Raw genomic sequence first — 20,521 nt, forward strand, 5'->3', positions numbered from 1 at the left:
GGATGGATGGATGGATGGATGGATGGATGGATGGATGGATGGATGGATGGATGGATGGATGGATGGATGGATGGATGGATGGATGGATGGATGATTTAAAGACTTATAGAGACATTAAATAACTGAAATCTCAAAATCCTTTGATCATGCGGTTTAAGAGAATGCTGTTTATTAACTGATAAATTACTGTCATTATGTGTTAATATTTTAATCTGTCTTAYAAAGTGTGAAATGTTCTTGGGGCTCCACCATCAGCTCCATATAAGGGCTGAGTCAGCAATGTGAGTTGCTCATAATTGTCCTCCTTGGTCAAACTATTGAAACCATCAGCAGGAGACTTTGTGAAACTCCAAACAAACGTAAAAATATGCRACTTGCTCGTGAARCTAGCTGTGTATCTACATTGGTACAATTAATTGGTTGATTTTGTTTTCTCATGTTATCATTTGGTGATCAGTAGTTCTTCTTTGCTTCTTGTCTGTTAATTAACTTATTGATTTCCTGCAGCAACATTTGACATTGTCATCAGCTGGAGACAAAACTGATTGACTGGTTGGTGTTGGTGCTCCTATCTGATTTGCCAACACTAATCTAAATTTAACATTTCCAGAGTCTTGCAAAATCATTCACATTTTCCCACAAAGCACAACTTAACAAGCATTTTATTGAAGTACTTGTGCCAGATTAATGAAAGATAATGGCAAATTATCAATGCAAGGAGAAAGATTCATGGCTTTAAAAGTTTCAAACAAATCAACATTTCAAAAAAATGTAATAAGTATTTGTATTCAGCCCCCCTGAATACATTCACCGCTGTTACACYGAGTCTTTTGAAATATGGTAATGAGTGTCTAGCTGGTTTTTAGCCAAGTGGCCAAAAACCAGCAACCAGTCCGTTTCTCAAATAGAAACGGACACAATTTAACACATAAATAAGCTTTTATTTGTTTTTCCATTGTATCTGTGGTTGTGTGCTTTGGCTCATTGTCCTTTCCTGCCTGTTTGCTGTGATCCCGACATGGTTTGTGTCAAAGTGGACTTTCTTTTATCTAAAACAAATTGCTATATCATATGYTAAAGGCCAAATTTGTAGAGTGCRTGAATTGATTTGTAGAGTGCATTCATTGATTATCCCCACTTGAGAAGGGGATTTCTGCAGATCCTTCAAAGTTACAATGAGCTCCCAGCAGCTCTTCTTTTTGTTGCTCTTTTTTCCAGGACTGTCAGTTTAAGTGAACATCTGTTTCACAGCAGGACTGCAGCTGTCCCGTACGCTTTCCATTTTTTGTTGGTAGATAGAAAGCGGTCTATGAAATGTTCAAGRCTTTGGATAAACGGTAACACTTTATTTGAAGGGTTGTGCATAAGACTGACATGACTGTCATAAACATGACAATACCTGTCATGACAATAAGAAGTCTTTATTAATGTTTATGACTGTTGTCATGAAGTGTCATTCGGTAAATAATGACACTTTTAATGCAAAGTTGCTCTAAAAGTTGCATTTAAAGTCCATTGAAAATGCCAACTTTGCATTAAATTGTCATTATTTACAAAATCATGCAAAGTTGGCATTTTTAATGGACTTTCAATGCAACTTTTAGAGCAACTTTGTATTAAAAGTGTCATTATTTACTGAATTACTTCATGACATCAGTCATAAACATTCATAAAGACTTCTTCATGTTCATGAGAGATGTTATGTCATGTTTATGACAGTGTCATGTCAGTCTTATGCACACCCCTTCAAATAAAGTGTTACCAGATAAACTTCTTCACAATGTTACCCCTAACCTGTTTGATGTGTCACTTTGTATCACTTCTTGATGCTAATATGATCTGACATCATTTTTGTTCACTTAACGATGATGTGCTACTTTTTGTTGTTCCATTGTGTCAAAACCACACTGATGTTTGTGGTTTTGACAAAGTGATAAATTGAAGAAAAGAAGTATGAATGTGTAGCTGTAAGGTCAGACATGATACAGAAACAATAATAAGACCAGTGAAATATAAGCCCTGGAATGAATTAGCATCATGCTGAGGATGAGGCAAGCATGTTCCTCCTGTCTGTAACCACATTAGATGTTTTAGTTCTTTACATACTGCGCTCAGTGGTTGGAGAGAGGCTGTTAAGAACCATTTGTGATGTGTGGTCTTGGTTACTGACCGCATGCATCGTATCACCATAAAGAATATGGCAATAAAAAATACATAGTTTCAGAGACTGTTTCAAATGTCTACCAACTTTTACATTAGTTTTGACAATGACCAAAAGCCCCAAACTAGATGTATTCTGTGTTTAAATTGGTTAGGAAACATTAGTTGTTTCCAAATTTAGAAACTAAACTGAACATTTATTTTTCACTTTTCAATTTAAAAGATTTATAACTTTAACTTCACACTCTCTTGCCCGTMTCTTTTCTCAACTCGAAATTCTTTCCCACAGAAGGTAATAAGACGAGTCTCACAATCTGTGCTCAATAATTTCCAGCATCCGTTTCTTAAAAGAACATCCACTGGTTTCTATTTTTCCCCCTAACCCTCGACCAGGGTTAGCGGGCATCGGACTGTGTGCCCCCTTTTTGATCACCTCCTCTTCATCTTTTGGGTTTCTTGCTCCGCTCCATCCTAGCTGCATCCGGTTAGAACAGCTGTGCATTTGTTTTCCTGTGGGGGCCGCCTGTAGGCAGCAGGCATGCGTGAAGTGGCTCATTGCTGCTCTGTGCTCGTCTCCACTCAAGTGCTAATGCAAAGGAAATGTCTAGAAAAATGACACACCTCGTCTAATCTGAACTGTTCACTCTGTTGTTAACCTCCTCCTCAAGATGCTGCCGTGGTGAACCTCTGCACCACAAGGCAGTCAGAGGCCCCTCCTTTTTGTTTTAATGATATTATCCAGTGGTCTGCTTTTTTTTTTAAACGAACAAATGTACACTGCCATCAGAAACAGACTGGGTAATGAAATGTGGATTTTCAATGCAGGATTTCACTGAATTCAGAAGACTTTAAAAAATGAGAATGAAAAAAGCTATTCAGATTTTTGTGTATTTTGGTCAATGACATCAGAAAAGGTAACGCAGTTGGCATTAGGTTCAACTTTGTGTTTAATTCAGAAAACTCCAATTCATAGTTAAAACTTATTTGGATAGAGCTGCAGATGATTTTCAGTGCTTGAGTTTGCATGAATCTGCTTCATTTTTCTATCTGAGGGTTAAGTTTTTATTCCTGAAGAACCTTCTTCATCCTGTTCGTCTTCAAACTTTACCTGCAGGGTTTATTTCGTGACGAGGATCAAGTGAAAACATGTATTTATACATACGTTTGTCTCAGTTAAGCACATCATCAGGTAGATAAATGAATGTTAACAAATACATGACGTAAACAGTCATATCAGACATAGAATTTATTTATTTAGGCTCTGAAACTGCAGAAGTGTTAACCCTTTTAAGTTGTTGTTCTATTGAAATATTTTGGTGCTTTGTTCGTAGATGATGGTAGGTGGTTGTGTGGTCTGTGACAAAGCCGGCCAAGAAGAAATGTCTTTGATTCACTGTTGTGATAATGTTCAAATCGATACATAAGATCCTGGCTGATTATTTCATGATTATTTCATATGTATCCTGGTTGATACATAAGGTAATCAAAAATTGCATGTATTCATGCACTTGAATGAAATGATCTTTCTCTGCAGTATGGTTGGCCTCAGCCACAGCTATATGGTGGAGGACGCCATCATCTGAGCTGCTGCTCCTCTGCATCAAAAGAAATTAACTACATATCCCAAAGGTAGCTAGAAAGTGCTCCTGGGCAGAATAAATGGACTCAGGAAGCTTTTAGCTTTTACATGTTTATTAACAAGATAAATGTTTTTTTTATTTATTTGAACTAATGGTCACTGACCACTGGAGAGCTGTCCAGGGTGCACCTCCCCTCTTGTCCAGTGCGCCCCCGCCTCCTCACTGCCCTGCAAGCAWATAGATGAAGAATGGAGAGATGGCCGCTGATCAGAGCCAATTATCGGAAATAGATTTCAATCTCTGGCTGAGTGGTGTGTTTGTTTTCCATGATTCCTCACAGTTTTCTTTATTTTAAAAGTGCCTTCACATTTAYATTATCATTTGTCATCCAGTCCATCTCTCTTCTTGTCTTTTCTTTCACCCATCCTTCACTTTTTAATCCTTTTTGTGGGTTCATTTTTGCTTCTTTCTCACTCAGTCACACTCAATATCTAATTTTCTCCCTCAACCCCTCCTCTTCTATTATTCCTCCTCTCATTCATTCAGGCTCGCCTCTYCCTCTTTTTTTCYTGTATATTCTCCTCCTCCTATATTACACCCACTCCCTCCTTCCCTAGTGCTCCCCACCCCCCTCTCCTMCCCTTCCCTCTTCTGTCTAGCTCTGCCTATCACACATCAGTGCAACATGTAAATATCATGCCACGTGGGGTGCAGGGCTACAGGTGTCCTATATCTGACTGAGCTTCCAGAACCCCCTCCCCACCTGCACCCACTGCTCCCTGTATGCATGCACTCCCCCTCCACCCCCCCCTGCTCATCGCTCCTCATCCTCTGAGCGGGCTGGGCTGCAGCAGTTTTATGAACGGCACGGCAGCAGCATCATGATCCCCTTTCCGCCGATCGCGCCCCGAGTTGTTTCATTGATAAACATTGCGGCTGCTGCATTTCTGTCACGGACAGCGTCGAGGAGTGGAGCGTCTCCGTGGAGAGGAGCAGGAGAAGAGGAGCAGAGACGGCAGCAGCTGCAGTGATCATCAACAACAACAGCCGGCGCCGATCACACCAGTTCAGAAGCTGTTGATTCGCCACTTGGACGCGGAGTGGATCTTTACGCAGCCTCTGCTCTCCTTCCACACTCTCTTGGGACACTTGGGGGAAAGAAAAAAAAAATCACCTGAGGGGTTAGTGAGACAGCTTTTGCCACTCAAGACCCCCCTCCACCCCCCCTCCCTGGGGGATGGGAGGCGGCGTCGTTAAGGTTCAGGCGCTGGAGCATTTCTGCACCCACTTCCATGTGGCGCCCGGACGCGCCGATGGAGGATTCTGGATGTTTTCCCCTGAAAAATCCCCTCGGCAATCTGCGAGCCTCCATCGGCCGGGCGTGTGATGCGAACTGAGTCGTGGGTGGCCTAGAACCCCTCACTTTTTAACACGTACATACACACCCCYACCGGCTTGTTCGCGAACAGTTCTTCCAGCCGGGACGCACAGCCTCGCTTCACGCCGCCGGGTTGAGCAGCATGTCCCGGGCAGCGGCGATCGCCAGCTCCCTGATCCGCCAGAAGCGGCAGGCGAGAGAGCGGGAGAAGGCGAACGCCTGCCGCGGCAGCAGCAGTCCSAGCAACACCAAGGGCGCCAACGAGAAGCCGAGCAAGCTGAATGTGTTCTCTCGAGTCAAACTGTTTGGATCGAGGAAGAAGAGGAAGAGAAGGCGACCACCAGGTTTGAGGGAGGGAAGGGGAGCGAAAGAACCAGCCATCAAAATCTTCATCAACATCATCATCATCCAACACCATTTTTCTTCATCGCCAAGGCAGGMTCACCTCTTCTTCATTTGTCCCCATCATATAGACCGCTGTGGGGCTGTTGAGGTTGCAACGCACAGGTTGCGTTTAATTAGCCATTTATTTCGGCCCACTGTGGAGTCCTGTAAGCAGCAGGTGTCTGCAAACATCACGCAAAGCAGAAAACTGCTGCTCTTGTCATGTGACATCACTTCATATCCATCTGGTTTTAATGCAAGCAGCAAAGACTGGAGATGCAAACACTTCCTGCTTCTTGGAGAGTCCTGACTTTGACATAAGCAAGTGCATTTTAATGCGTTTCCTCTCCTCTTTTCTCTTTCAGAGCCCCAGCTAAAGGGCATAGTGACCAGGCTCTCCAGTCGCCAGGGCTTCCAGCTGCAGATGCAGCAGGACGGCACCGTCGATGGAACCAAGGATGAGGACAGCACCTATGGTAAGGCTGGATCCCGTTTCACCCGCGGGCTGTAAGGTTTACCAGCGCAGCTTCCTCTCACCAAGCAWGAGAAGCAGAATGAAATAGTGTAGAACTTCTCYAAAACATATTTTGTAGATACAMAAACAGGAAATAAAGTGAAATTTATAGTTGATACAATGAAGTATTGTTGTTTGTACCCAAAATAAATKTGAAAAGTAGTACGCTTATTAAAGTGTATTATTTTGTTACAACTACATACCAAGAAGAATACAATTTCAGTACATTAGCTACTAGATATAAATACGTTAAGATGCATGTATTTTCTTCTCAAGCATTCAGATAATGTTTGCGGTGTGACTGATAATTACTTRCATAACATTACATACATATACGTTTACGTAACTGAAGTTAGTGAGAAATGATTGTGGTTGTTGAAGCATTTTTGAGTGAAATATTTTAACTACTCCCTGAATTAATTKCCGGGGGAGACGGGATGTAGGATAACTGTCATTTTATATTGCAATATTGCAAACATCCTGATGCATTATGAAACAATCTAAATAAATAAAAAACAATGTAAAAGTAGATATTTATTTTTACTGTGGCACATTTGGTTGTTTTATTTGACTKTTTGTTTTCTTTAACACGCACAGAGAATGCTGTATGACTGAAAACGGTTCACATGACACAGGCGCTCACACTGAGTCATATTTCTTTACATTGCAGAAATAGTTCTTGAAGTGTTGTCTCATTTCTCAGTTGGACATTCTGACCTCTGTCTGAATTAATTAGTTTCTGTRCTTTTTTATCCTTGYTGAATCTAGTTTAGTCCTTATTGCTAACCTTAACATTTTGGGACAAAACTTGCCTGTTTTTTGCATTAGATGGAAAACGATYCTGGCYTTTTCACTTATTGATSTCATGGACACTCTTAACCTGGTAGCTGTAAGGARCTGCRGTAATCTTTTGACACAGGAATACAAAGTTGTTATCTTACATATCATGTGTTGTAATACTCTATAATGCTGAGGAGAGCATGCAGGTATTAAATAGAAGAGATTGGAGTCTTTAGCGACTCTGTTTTCTTTTACTACATGAAAGCAGCAAAGCATTTCATCCATTTTTTCAATAAGGATACATTTAACAAAACTAACAAACAAAATCATTTCCTACCAGTCATTAAACAACCAAACCAGAAACTGAAAAATCAGTTTTAAGTAGAAATAAAATTCTACTTTTAAAATACAGTAGATTATTTTGRCATTCATCTGTCCATCTGTCTGCCGTTTGTCCATCCAAGACTGGGTTTAGCTAAATCTGACTGGAAAMTCTGACATTTGAATCTTAAAAAGCTAGATACTCCTAACATTGAAACTCAGCTACAGTAGGTTCAAATTCAAACTCTTGCTTCAATAAAACACAAATACTGTAATTTATTTTCACTTTGAGAGTCAAGAATTGTTCAAACACATGTCCTCTATTTTGTGCTCTCCCTTGTCATAAGGTGGGTTTAACTTCACAGAATTGAAGAGTATTTCATCATGGCAAAGGTTTGGTATCTAGCAATGACTCGGATTAAATTTAGCCCCTTTATAAGCACTTTGGGGTTTGCCTCTACCTCTGGTTAAATCCAATTTAAAGATAAACGTCACAGTGTGGAAAGGCGTTTGATCCTGAACATTTAATTCAGGCAGTCACTCAACAACATGTCAAGTGCTCATTTAATTAGTAAGATGGAGCAGGTTTTTTCCTCCAAATGTCAGGTGACAGTGCTGTCTGTGGAATCCGTCCGTGCCGGCTGGTTAAATTAATTGATTAAACATCAACAGAAAACATTGTGCGGTTTTCCAATTTCAGAAATAATGACGGATATGAGGATAAAAGAACTCCATCTCTTTTGTTGTACTTTCCCCTTCACTTAATTGAATATATCCTTAAAAAAACAAAAACAAAAACCCCCCAAAAAACTTAGATTTACACAAATCATTTCGATTTTGTTGGCATTTTAAGATAACAGTCTTCTTGTGCACAGTTGATTTCGGCAGGGTCTTGCAGTAATCTTTTGCTTCTCCAGCTACTGAGCACAAAGCAAAACACATAAAAGTGTTTTCTTTAATTAAATGATTACATGCAGCATACATCATGTAAACGCCTACATGAACCTGGTCACCCATGTCGGGGGTTTGGAGAGATAATCCCTGTAATCCAAGTCTCCAAACAACCACAGTCATTAAAAAGAACATGGTTGGCTGATTGACTGTAATTAAATGAAGGCTCGACATACAAAACAGGGACAAATCATCACATCCYTTCCATGGCTTCTCAGTCTASTGTAGTGACTTTTCCATATGAATGGAAATGGAAAACAACGACCGCCGGCGGCATTTATAKTGCCTGTTAGAAGTTTAGCTGCACTCATCTGGGATATGAATGTCAAATTATTTGGGGACTTTTAATATAACATTTGACCAAGTTGAAGTGATTATACAGCAGAGAGCATCAATGAATAGGAAGGAATAGGGRATCTTTCTATTCYGCACAAGGTCTAAACTATTCATACAAGCTCAAATATTATGATCCGTCCTTAGGCAGCCTGAGTAAACCAAACTGTGTGCACCAAAGCAAAGTAAAGTTAAAGCAACTGAAGCTCAGTGGGAACAGGAAGCATAGCCAGTACAAAAAAGAAAAGTGAGAAACAGCAGGAGCTGATGGAGATCAGAGGCTTATAAAMGCTGGGAGGATGATTACAGAAACAAGGAACAGGTGAGACTGAWTAACTGAGCAGATGCAGCTTGGAGGCAGGAGGACGGTTATCTCTAAGTAAATAAACAAAAGAACATGGAAACAATAGCTTAACTAAAATTAAGATCCTAAAAAACTGAAGACTAAAGTGTCTGAAGTAAAACCAAGAACAGCATGTCATGACAGCCTCATCAAGTTACAAAAAACCCACAGAGTTTTGTAGCCATTAACAAGCTCCTGACAATTCTGGCCAGATGTTTTTTATTACCTTTCTTATCAGACATGGGTCAGTCAACACAGCRRGTTTCCTGCCATASACCATACTCAATAGAAGAATCCCCACTTTTCTGCTACGTCGTTCCTGAAGCTTCATGTTATATTGCTTTTTCCATTCCAAAACTATTTATGCTGTATGTTTGCTGGGTTCATAGTTTAAATCATTTACTTTTCATTTCCTGTAAAAATGTATGCTTGGAGGTCATCCTTCTTTGTTACTTCACCCACTTAAAAGCCTTGCATTGATTCCTCAGTTTTTCCCGCTCTTGTGGATAAATCCCTTTTACCAGAATAATTTTGGATTGTCCTTGTGGGCAGCTACAGATTTAGTTTGTGCTTATTTGAGCAGTTCTTCTTTCTTGGTCAGGATCCCATCAGTCCAGGTTGATATAAGTCTGACTTCACCATGGATGCTGGTGTTCCAGTGCCTCCCAGTTTTATAATGGGTTGGAGACTCTGTCCTTAAACATAATCAACTATTTTCTCCTGAATGTCCTCCTTAAATCATGTTAAAGAAAATGGGCTATTTTTAAAAGCCATGCTGATGCAGRGAAAATAACCAGTTTAAAATGAGTTCTGACTGGARTAGCCAAATATTCAGCCATGTTTACGGCAAAGACCTGATGGAGATTAACAATATGTTGGAGGTGCACATTGCTGAAGGACACTGAACCGAATACTAGCAGGGATGTATATATCAATTTTATTTTATCCAAATGTGTCACTTTGATCAGGTGCCACTGAAATGAAAACTTGTGTTACATTCAGTCTTATGCACCTGATTGTTGTTTTTAAAGTGCCATCGGTTCTCTGAAGAAAGAGCATTTTAAATGCATGATTAACAGCCCAAACTCCGTATGAATGAAGACTGTATGTAAACTTCTGGCATGCCATTTTCTGCTCACATTTTCAATCTTACTGCACTCCATCTGAAATATTAGTTTTTTCAGTCATTCACTATCTCCCGGTGCTGAAGACGTATCGCAACATCAAATAAGACAGAATGGTTTGCAGCTGTAAGGTTTCAGATTTCCCAAACAAGATAACAAGCTACACAAAGTATAGTTATCTTATCTTATGGAGAACTGAGTAAACAATGGAGCCAGGCTTTGTATTTTTCAGCAACTAACTTTAATTACTACCATTATTACTGTTCTCCTTCAGTATCAATCCAAATCTTTGAATTGCAACTAGCATGACTTTATTGACATTTTTCAACTATAACCATTCACTAATCTYGACTACAAAGTTACTGGATCTGAATGCATTCAGCTGAACTGTAATAGTAATTGACTGTATTAATTTTAAAATGACCTGAGTTGAATGAGCTGCATGTGTTTGAAATTTAGTCTGACTTCTACACTCTGATTTGTGACTGAGCTGCACCCAAACCAAAAAAAAAACCTGACATTTGGCACTTTTATTGTTATTATATATTTTCCAATGTGCCCTGAGATTTCATTTGCTGAGTATTGGCTCTCTCTTGCATTTTGCTTTGACGCTAAACCTAAACATTTCTACAGACCTATCGCACCTCCCACACACCAGCAGCACTCCCTTGCAGAAGCAGCCCCTTACTCTGAACGATAGCAGTGGCGCTACAGCAATCTCCTTAGAAGTGGCTCAAAGCACATAAAGAGCTTGTGGTGTTTTGTTGTTCCCACAAAGTTCCTTAAATACCCATATAATTGCCCACCACCTCCAATCCTCATTTCTGGTACCGAGCAGAAAAGAGACATCTATAGGCACATATTCAATAAGAGGTGGGAGTTTGTAGCATTATGACTGAATGGTGTTCATTGACATGGATGATTTCCCCATGGAATTACCCCACACCCATTCCAGAGTTAAAGCTCTCGCCCCCAAATTTGTATTGATCGTTTTTAAGAATAATTATGGGTTATAGTTGGGAAAATTTCAACAGATGGGAATAAGCACCACATTAAAGTAAAGCCAGAGACTTTTTCTAGTATTCAACTGAATTGTTTTGCAGTCGCTTACTGCATGTCTAAAACGGCTTTTAAATGACATTGTGCTGGAGAAAAATTAACGACTTTTGTTTTGGTGCTTTTGACGGATAAATGTTAGATTATTAAAATYACTTTTCAACCAATGTCTGTTGATGTCTCAGCTTTTAAACTGCTGACTTTTCTTGAGCTCAAATGTGTTACCTTTGACCGACTATTGCAACGTAGTGCATATGAAGAAGAAAAACAACGTATGTTGTTTTTTTTATATCAATTAAAATTAGAAAAATGTGGCCTGTCTATATTCCGTCCCCTGAGTTGAGACTGTGAAACAACAATCTGWTGCTTTCACAGCTGCAAAGCCCTTTGTGTCTTAACCAGCTTTTTCACTGACGTTTTTGTCCACGCTTTACCAAATAGCTCAAGTTCAGTCCGATTGCATCAGGAGAATCTGTAAACACACATTTTCCAGTCGTACCACATACAGTTTCCCAACCTGATGTAGCTCTTAACTTCTACTCCATTTTTGGAGTGGATGTAATGTGACAACATCTAAAAGAGTTCAAGGTCCAAGACCTGGTACCCAATGCTTAACATGAATATTTTTTCTTTCTTGTTTAAAACGATGTTTTGCAAATTTTGCTGACATTTCCTACCTTTTTCCTTGCAGACAGTAAATTGTGCAGGAAGCTAAATTGTTTATGCCGTTGTTTGTGCCTGACTGAACTTTTAAAATTGCTTTTCTGTGGCAAAATGGACGTGTCATTATGTCAGTGATATTGATGAGGATCATTCTCTGTTTTCCTCCCTCTGAACATCCATTTGTTTTCTCTCTGTGAACGTGTTGTTTGTTTGTGTGCAGCCCTGTTCAACCTGATCCCTGTGGGGCTCCGTGTCGTGGCTATCCAGGGCGTCCAGACCAAACTCTACCTGGCAATGAACAACGAAGGCTTCGTCTACACATCGGTAGGTCACTAAAAACGGCGCCATCATGACTAATGTGATAGATTTTTGTCATGTTGACTAATGAAGCAAAAGCTTCCACCGAGAGAACACTCATTATTGCGCTCTCGTCACATCGACACCTTTAACGACGCGCCATCTGAGCCTCACTTATCCATCTCTGGATATTCGTCTAAGGGCTGATTTCTTCTGCTCGCCCTCTTGTTTTTGTTGTTGCCTTTGGTCATTCTTGATGGAAAAGATTTCTCCTGAAATTTGTCCTCATGTCGTTTCCAAATTGACATGCACACACACACACACACACAAAAACCCGGCGCTGCTGCATTTATTTAATCAGACAGGCCAGAAGGTTGGAGTTGGCTGCAGGGCTGCGCTTCGAGCACCTCGTTTTAGCTCTTCAGCTCTGGTGGTGGGTGGTGTGGAAGCAAAAACAACAAGAACCAACAAAAATAACACACACAAACACTCTCTCACACACACACACACACACACACACACACACACACACACACACACACACGCACACACACACTTCTGGCAATCTGTACAAGCAAAGCTACAAGACCAAGTGATGAAAACTAACAAAGAGGAAATAATTTTAAAAAAAGCGATGCCCACCTCCGCCTTTGCAATCACGTATACAACCACAATATCTGGTCCATCATATTCGAGATGCTTTCTGCTGTTTTTCAAACCTCTGTCATAACACTGATATCACTTCTTCCATCTCCTGACTTGATATTAAAAAAAACCCAACACAGCACGGCCCTCTGCTTTTCACACCAGGTCTGGCCAGACGTCACGCAGCTCAGGCCTAATCAACATTCTTGCTGTATTAACACATGTCAGTGAGAAACGGCATCCTTTCTGTATCTTCCTGTTTCCCTCAGCAACCTGGCCACCATCTTTCCCAGTGGGCTGGTTGGTATTCAAGGGAGTAGCTGGTTGCTATGGAGACACAGGAATAAGGAAATGCAAATGTCAGCTGTCCTAAGTTGGTGCAGCTCATTTCTTTGAGACCACGGCCCGGCCAAGATAATGATTCTAAGAGCGGAGCGCCTGACGGATGAAAGGAGGGACTGATTAGAAAGTTTTGAAACAGAGCTGCCGTTACAAAACGCACGCATCKTCACTCTCCTCCTGCAGCTAATGCTCCCGCCTTTTTGGCATCTTTTCTGGGCAATTTCTTCTAACACGCCTCCCGTTCTCCTCTCAGGAACATTTCACCCCAGAGTGTAAGTTCAAGGAGTCTGTGTTTGAGAACTACTACGTCACGTACTCGTCCATGATGTACAGACAGCAGCAGTCAGGCCGGGCGTGGTACCTGGGACTCAACAAGGAGGGAGCGATCATGAAGGGGAATCACGTGAAGAAGAACAAGGCKGCCGCACACTTCATACCGAAACCACTTAAAGGTAGGACTGAACCAACTCTTTAAAAGATGCTCTGCTTATTTGAAGGTTTATTATTTGATTTTAGCATCATCTATAACAATTGTCAGTGAGGAGCTCACATCAACTGATTATAGACATAAAAGGACAGTGTGGTTTTTAAGTTTTATCCCACCTATCAGAAGCTCAATGTCRTCCCGCTTCATCTGTTCCAAAACCATATTTGAAGTGTATTTTGAAATGTTGTCCTGTTGAATCACTAAATTGTGCTCATGTATCAAAGAATGTAGAGCCAATAACTGGAGGTSAAGCTGAAGATTTCCATCAGGGCAGTGATGCCAAATGCAAATCAAAACTGGTTTTGGAAAGGTTTGGTTTCTAGAATGTATGTGCACATCAGATGGCATTCATAAATTTCGGGTCTGTGGCAAAAGACAACCAATTATAGGGAGCTCTACCAATTAGGTTCCTAATATTGGGCAAATATTCTGCCAAATGGTTACAAAAGGAGTGTGGTTTCTCCGCAATTTGATATCTGCATTGAGTTTTAATTCTGGAGAAACAAACATTAGTTTGGGTAAATTGTGCTCCAGCATTGTCTTCCTACTGAAACAGACAATTGTTTATTACAAACTAAGCCAGGGAGCAACAGATTCTTTGGCCATGTTAGAACATTTTACAGTATGASACTGTTGCTTTCACATACCATCTGCATCACACATTTCCCACTTATACAGCATCTACACAACTGCTACTATTAATATTGTTGCAAATATCCAATAGTAATATTACAGAGTGAYATGCAATACTTTACAGACACTGTCTGCACTAATGGACGTTCACTCACGTTGGTGTGCCTGATGCTTGAAACTAAAACTCACGCCATGGCGCATTTTCTGGTTAATTGTGCTTCATCAGACCACTTTGGGAATCTCAGAGCATCAAAAGACAGTGCATTACATTTGTAAAAAAAAAAAAAAAAAAAAGACCATTAGATTGTGATGTCTTGATAAAAACAACATATACCATCCTGACCCTGAAATATATACAGGTCAGTTCTTGTTTTTAAAAACATTTAGGTTTTATTTGATCATTTAACACTGGAGAGAAAGTTCCTCCAYACTGAGTGTTTGGTAAAGCTTCTCACTATTGGCACTATTTTATACTATATTTAAAAGTAAAAATAAACAGTATATTATTATACATACTCTGCACAGTGGGGCAGCTATTGCTGCGATTTGTTTTAAATTCTCTGTTTTGTTGTCCTTTTTATTCATTTTTAGGCTCTCAACCTTAAAAATCCACACTATTTGTTAACAAAATGATGTAAAAGAGGCAGCTGTTCAGTCCTTGCTTAAGAAGTGCCAAGCTGGCCACATGCTGGTGCATAAAAGCGAGAGAAGAACAATCTGGTGTGCTGTTAGGTTACAATTCACACAGCTTAGAAGCAGCGTCTGGAGTGGAAGGAAAATAACTCCCTTTGCTGTGGCCTTTGTGACTTTGCAGGACTTTTACAAAACATCCAAAGCTACTCAACACACCAAAAGAATGGTGCGTTATAAACTTATAAATTWTAAAATGAGCTTCTAACATCTGAAAACAAAGTTTTAATTAAGTCTTTTCTCCTTAAAGTCAATTTCCTCTGAACTTGCATTATTTTCTAGCTTTATTCACTTTAATGTTTCAGCTGTATTGTATAGCACACTATATGCTTTGTGCAGATAATTAAAATAATAGAGCGATTTTTCACATTAATCTGCTGCTGCTCCTTTTAAGATAGCCCAAAGTCTGATTAAGGAAAACACACTTGATGTTTGCTCTTCTTTGATTTAATATGTAGTTTACTCAAGTGTAACACGGGAAAGCGTGATATTTTAGAAGACACACAAAGAACAGTAATTAACCTTTACATGGCCCGTTAGATGGCCTGCATTTAATATTTTGAATGTTCATGAACAAATATGCTACAATGCTCACAGATTTGAAACGCATATATGTAAATTTWGAAAATGCTGATTAACTATAAATCTGAACACATTTTTATTTTAAAAAAGAACCTAAAAATAATTAACATCTAAATGTTTGTTGGGAAAGATTGATCATATTTACTTATTAATTTGTTTATTTATTTACATGTTCAAAATAGAAAATAATCAAAACATCCTATGAAAAATAATTGAATCCTATTTTGTTTTTAATTCTTAAGGGCAACTTTTTTTTAACTTTTTAATAAAAAAAAGTTGATTTGCATTTCAATCAACATTTTATCCTCTCATACATAATTTCAATAGCTCTGCCTCTTAAACGTAGGCCTGATGTTTGCAAGATTGTTCATATGTTGGAACAGAAAATTTGTTATCAATAATCTGTAAAAAAAAAAAAAAAAAAGCTCAATAATCTCAATAAAAAAGARATTATTGAAAAAACTGCGTCCCATTTTTGCATTAATTGCAGAGGTGTTCACTATCTACTCTCTTTTATCTGACATTCAACGCTCATCAGAGACGTGGAAAATCTCTGAGTCTGTTGAGGAAAACACACTTGGATATTTAATTGGATCTGCATTAAAGAAAAGCTTATGGTTTTATCTTATTCCACAGTGCAGATCACTTTTCATTCTGATTCCTATTATCCTTGTTTTCTTCCGATTAGCTTTTAATGGGATTCATTTTGTTCAGATATTTTGTTTCGAGTATGCCAGTTGCATTTCTTACTTTATTTTTGTTGCGTGTTCTTAAGGGTTGTTTGCTTCCTGTCTTCTTTTAAGGAGCTTTTCTTTATTTTGCCTTCACCTTCATTTGTATGGCAACCAAAAATAAAACATGCACTCGGCCCGGTGTTAGCAATAAATAAGACATTTTATTTGTAGCTTCCAATACCATGCTAAATTAAATTGCTATATAAAGGTTTTTAAAAGCTCCTGTCTGTATTTGATCATTTTTAGTTCGATATCCTTCATGCAGTTGAATAAACAGAGAGTCATCTTACATTCTTTTCCTTTATTTTTGTTCTTTTTTTCTTAATGCGGTGTAAAGTAACAGAAAATTCTTGCATAATATTTCATCACAAAGATCTCTGACCWGGTCGAAACTCATATAGTAGCAGTTGTCTTTTGTGTGGACATAGTGAAGAACAATGACARTAGACACGTATGATGCAGACGCATGTTTTGTTTGTTGCTCCAAGTTTTAGAGGCAGTAAAAATGGAGCTCCTTCTCTACACTTGAATTATTTGCTCTAAGGAGTTTTATAATYCTTTTTCCATTGTCTTYGCCTGACAGCTTCTCTGTTTGGGCCCATGTTTCCTGTCAGTCAGCCGGCTGAAAATGCTCATCAAAGTCTGCCGGCGCTCTTTCTTCACTAAGAAATCATTCAGCACCATTCACTTCTATTCATACAGCATCAATTCACAGCAAATGTCATCTCAAGGCGCTTTAGGAGATGAAGAGATCCAATTCATATATAGAAGCATATTCAGCAGTCATATCATTTAGGTTCATCCAGATCATGCGCAGGCTATACTATATTTAATAAAATGTTTTMAAATTTCGTAAAGTAAAAAAGATTTTTTTTTWWWAAATCATTCATGAAGAATACTATGTAAATGTATATACTGTATGTGATTTATGCAATGCAAAATAAAACAGTGGAAGTCCATAGTTTTGACCTAAGTTTCTAATCAATACTACTGTGCGATCAACAGATCCAATAACTATTTAATGACTAACACTACTGCCAGTAATGGACCCTCACTGAGCTAAGGACCTCCATGTTTAGCATTTGCTTGCTTGCCTGACTCGCAAACGCTCCTGATTTGTTTGGATGCCTGCATCTGTACGCAGCAGGCAGCAGCTTCTAATGGCAAAGCTCTAAAAGTAAGTCAAGTACCTCTAAAAAGCTCCTTGACTTGCCAGATGCGCCAGGTTAGCGCAAGAGTGGTAAATTTCCCTTGGGAATCAGCAGAGAGCAAAACAAAGCTGGGAACGAAGTGGCTATTGGATTTGCATTCATTAAATGGACGCAAACCTGACTCGAAACAAACGCTGGGGCTGTTTCTAATCTGCTTGTTTGTTACTGAGTGACTGTTAACTAATTGATTCTTTAATTAAATTATTGTTCCTTTCTTAATTTTCTCCATTATTCCCAATTAATGGCAGGCAATCCTAAGTTACTGAACTCGCACATATTGAACAGCTCAAAACGATCATTAAGGAGGAACTGAAGCACGATAAATGCGMCGACTGAACAAGGCCGCACACGTGTGTATTCGGCTCAAGGTGTAAAGTGCTCTGAGTGGTCGATAAGACCAGAAGAGGGTTATGTAAATGCATTTACCATCTCAAACCTGAGTGGTTCTCTAACTATATTAATAATTCATGTGTGTCTGTTTGTGTAGTGGCCATGTACAGGGAGCCCTCCCTCCATGACCTGACAGAACTGTCACGTTCCGGCAGCGGCACGCCGACCAAGAGCCGCAGCGCTTCAGCCCTGCTCAACGGCGGAAGGAAGACACCCAGCAACGACGACCTGTCCTAGCCTCTCCACTTCCTCACTGACGCGTTCAAACACAAGCACTCATCCCAACAGGAACAAACACTCACCCACAAACACACAAATCTCAGGCCAACATTCCCATTACTTCTGAGAGGGAGGAGAAGATGAGGTGAAACACAGAGAAGAGGTCAAACACCGTCTTCTCAGAGCCCACTGTGACTGACTGTGATGTACATAAATCAAGGACAATCAACCCTTTTTGGCTCTGCTGCCCCCGGCGACGGGAACGCGACTTGAGGACCGCTGCTCTCCAACATTAAAAAGATTCAACAGAGGAGGGAGAGCGACAAGGAAGGGACAGACGAGTTCAGTCAGTCACAAAGTACGTTCAACAGACTGTTACAGAGAACCAAAGAGTTAAAGTGTTACCTATCCTGGTATAAAGGGGCCAGAGAGTTACATGGAGTTACAAAAGTGAGGAGGGCAGTCTTTATTTACAGGTGCATATTGATAAATTACAAGTTTAAAGCTTTTTTTCTTCCAGTAATACAATTCAAAAAGCGAAACTTGYATATTAAACTGATTCTTTACACAAATTTATATATATTTTTAGGATTTAATTTAGTCAATRTAGATGATTATGACTTACAGCTTACATAAAAGTCTCAAAATTCAATTTCTCAGTAAACTAGGATATTACATAAGTCTAATTAGGATTTTAACAGGTAGCCCTTGTTTTTTTCCTTCCACTCAGTTTTCCAGTATGCTTGAATAAAGCAAACAGCTTCTTTAACAATGATTTTTTATTTCTTTCCTTCCTTGTGGAAGGCGTCAGTCACTGTCTACTGGATAACTACTGGTGAAGTCTACAGTCTTCTCCGTCATTGTGTAAACATGGCATAAAAACTTTGTTTTTTTTGGTCTGTCTTTGAACTCTTCCGTAACAAAAACCTATAAATTGTTATTGATGAAGAACATTGCTGTTCAAAATGCTGTATCCAAGCAGTTGGAAGGTTGAGTGGAAGAAAAAAGTGTAGATGAGAAAATCCTGATTGTGCAATTGGGATAACCAATCAGTCTCATGCAATGTCTTAGTTGTGGGAATAGCTGAATTTGGGGATTTCTTAAGATGTAAGAAATATTTCACCACATGTGCAATGAATCTATATTAGTTTCACTTTATGACTTGAATTGCTTGAATGAATGAACTATTGAAATGCACCTGTATGCTACTGTACGCTATGTTTACACACAGCTCATGGGGTTAAGTCATATTTTCAAAAATGATGGACGTATTCCTTGTAMAATTATAAGGATTTATTTGTTTGCATGCACGTGCGCCTCTGTGTATGCGTGCGTGTGCGTATGTGTGTGTGTGCGCGCGAGAGGAAGCTGTGCTTGCAGTAGGTGTGTGTGTGAGCGCGCACGCATGTGTCTTTTACCTTTTTAAGATCTGTTGTATATCAGACGAACCTCCTGAGGGCTTCAGCAGGTCACATATAAGGTTTACTGTATATGCTTCCATGCTCACTTCTTACGGGCGACGCTGTTGTTTATCTTTCTGTTGGTAGCTGTCGTCCCTTGCTGTTTGTTTGTTTGTTTGTTTGTTTGTTTGTTGTTGCATGGAAGCTCGTGGACCTCTGCTCAGTAGCAGCATGCTGAAGGTCCCCCAGGCCTTTTTCCCCCTCTGGSTCTTACATGTTAACGACCACAAGAAAACACTAGTGAGCCAATAGTGTGATACCAGAACACTAGTGAACCAATGTGAGGGTGTTAGAACACTTCTGGACCAATAGTATTGCACCAGAACTTGTGTGGACCAATGGTGTTGAACCAGAACTTTGGTAAACCAATGGGAGCACAGATTATCTTCATATTTTGGTTCCTGCTGTGCACAAACTAGAAATGCACTAAATAAACTTTGTAAAGAAGCAAAGTGACTGTTTTTGTGTATTTTTCATGCACATCTATGTAACTTAAATATTGTTAGTGATTATAATAATACATTCCTACTTATATCTAAAGGGACATACACCTCATTTGTAATCAAGATAATGATTTATGTAAAGTTTTACCAAGCTGTACTACTACTACTACTACTACTACTACTACTACTACTACTACTACTACTACTACTACTACTACTACTACTACTACTAATAATAATAATAATAATAATAATAATAATAATAATAATAATAATAATTATTATTATTATTATTATTATACAGCTATTCAACTAAAATGGGTTTTGAAAAATAAGAAGCAGATCCATAAGAACCTCTGGTTCTTATTTGTAAAGATGTTAATTTAAATAAACATCCCCAAAATGTTTAGTTAAATGTCCCTTACCAAAGCAACACTTTTTGTAACAATCATTGAGGTCCTTTCATAAATCTGGTTGGATATTTCTAATCAGAAATTAAAACATTTAATTTAAGTATGCTGGTCTGTTGGCATTGCTACTTTAAATCATAATCCATAAATTTTCCACTGGRKAGAGGCCAGGGCTTTTGGCAGCCATCCAGGAAGCATTTCCAAAATCTGTTTTAATGTTTGTTTGGGGTAACTGTCCTGAAAACCAAACTGTGTCCAAGTTTCAGCCACCGGACACAAAATGTATCCCTCAGATAGAGAAATTGGTTATAATTTATAACGTTCTGGAAAGGTAAATAAACCACAAAGGTAAGGATTTATAATAAACTAGAACTTAAAAACACCAGTGTTC

General features: G+C 39.2%; 1 protein-coding gene across 2 annotated transcripts in view; it reads left to right on the top strand.

Annotated features, from left to right (window-relative positions):
• Positions 1 to 19,729, top strand: part of fgf13b (fibroblast growth factor 13b) — a 20,833-nt gene extending 1,104 nt beyond the window's left edge. The window contains exons 1-5 of one of the 2 annotated variants that reach the window (XM_008427483.2): positions 4,376 to 5,462; positions 5,868 to 5,978; positions 11,808 to 11,911; positions 13,125 to 13,323; positions 17,696 to 19,729. In XM_008427483.2, the coding sequence (XP_008425705.1) occupies positions 5,261 to 5,462; positions 5,868 to 5,978; positions 11,808 to 11,911; positions 13,125 to 13,323; positions 17,696 to 17,835 (756 nt within the window). In that variant the 5' untranslated portion in view covers positions 4,376 to 5,260 and the 3' untranslated portion in view covers positions 17,836 to 19,729. Of the gene's footprint in view, positions 1 to 4,375; positions 5,463 to 5,867; positions 5,979 to 11,807; positions 11,912 to 13,124; positions 13,324 to 17,695 lie in introns of those variants that run through there. The other variant, XM_008427484.2, reaches the window with a different exon arrangement.
• Positions 19,730 to 20,521: the final 792 nt, after the last annotated feature.

Source organism: Poecilia reticulata, linkage group LG14 (assembly GCF_000633615.1).
Source record: "Poecilia reticulata strain Guanapo linkage group LG14, Guppy_female_1.0+MT, whole genome shotgun sequence".
NCBI lineage: Eukaryota > Metazoa > Chordata > Actinopteri > Cyprinodontiformes > Poeciliidae > Poecilia > Poecilia reticulata.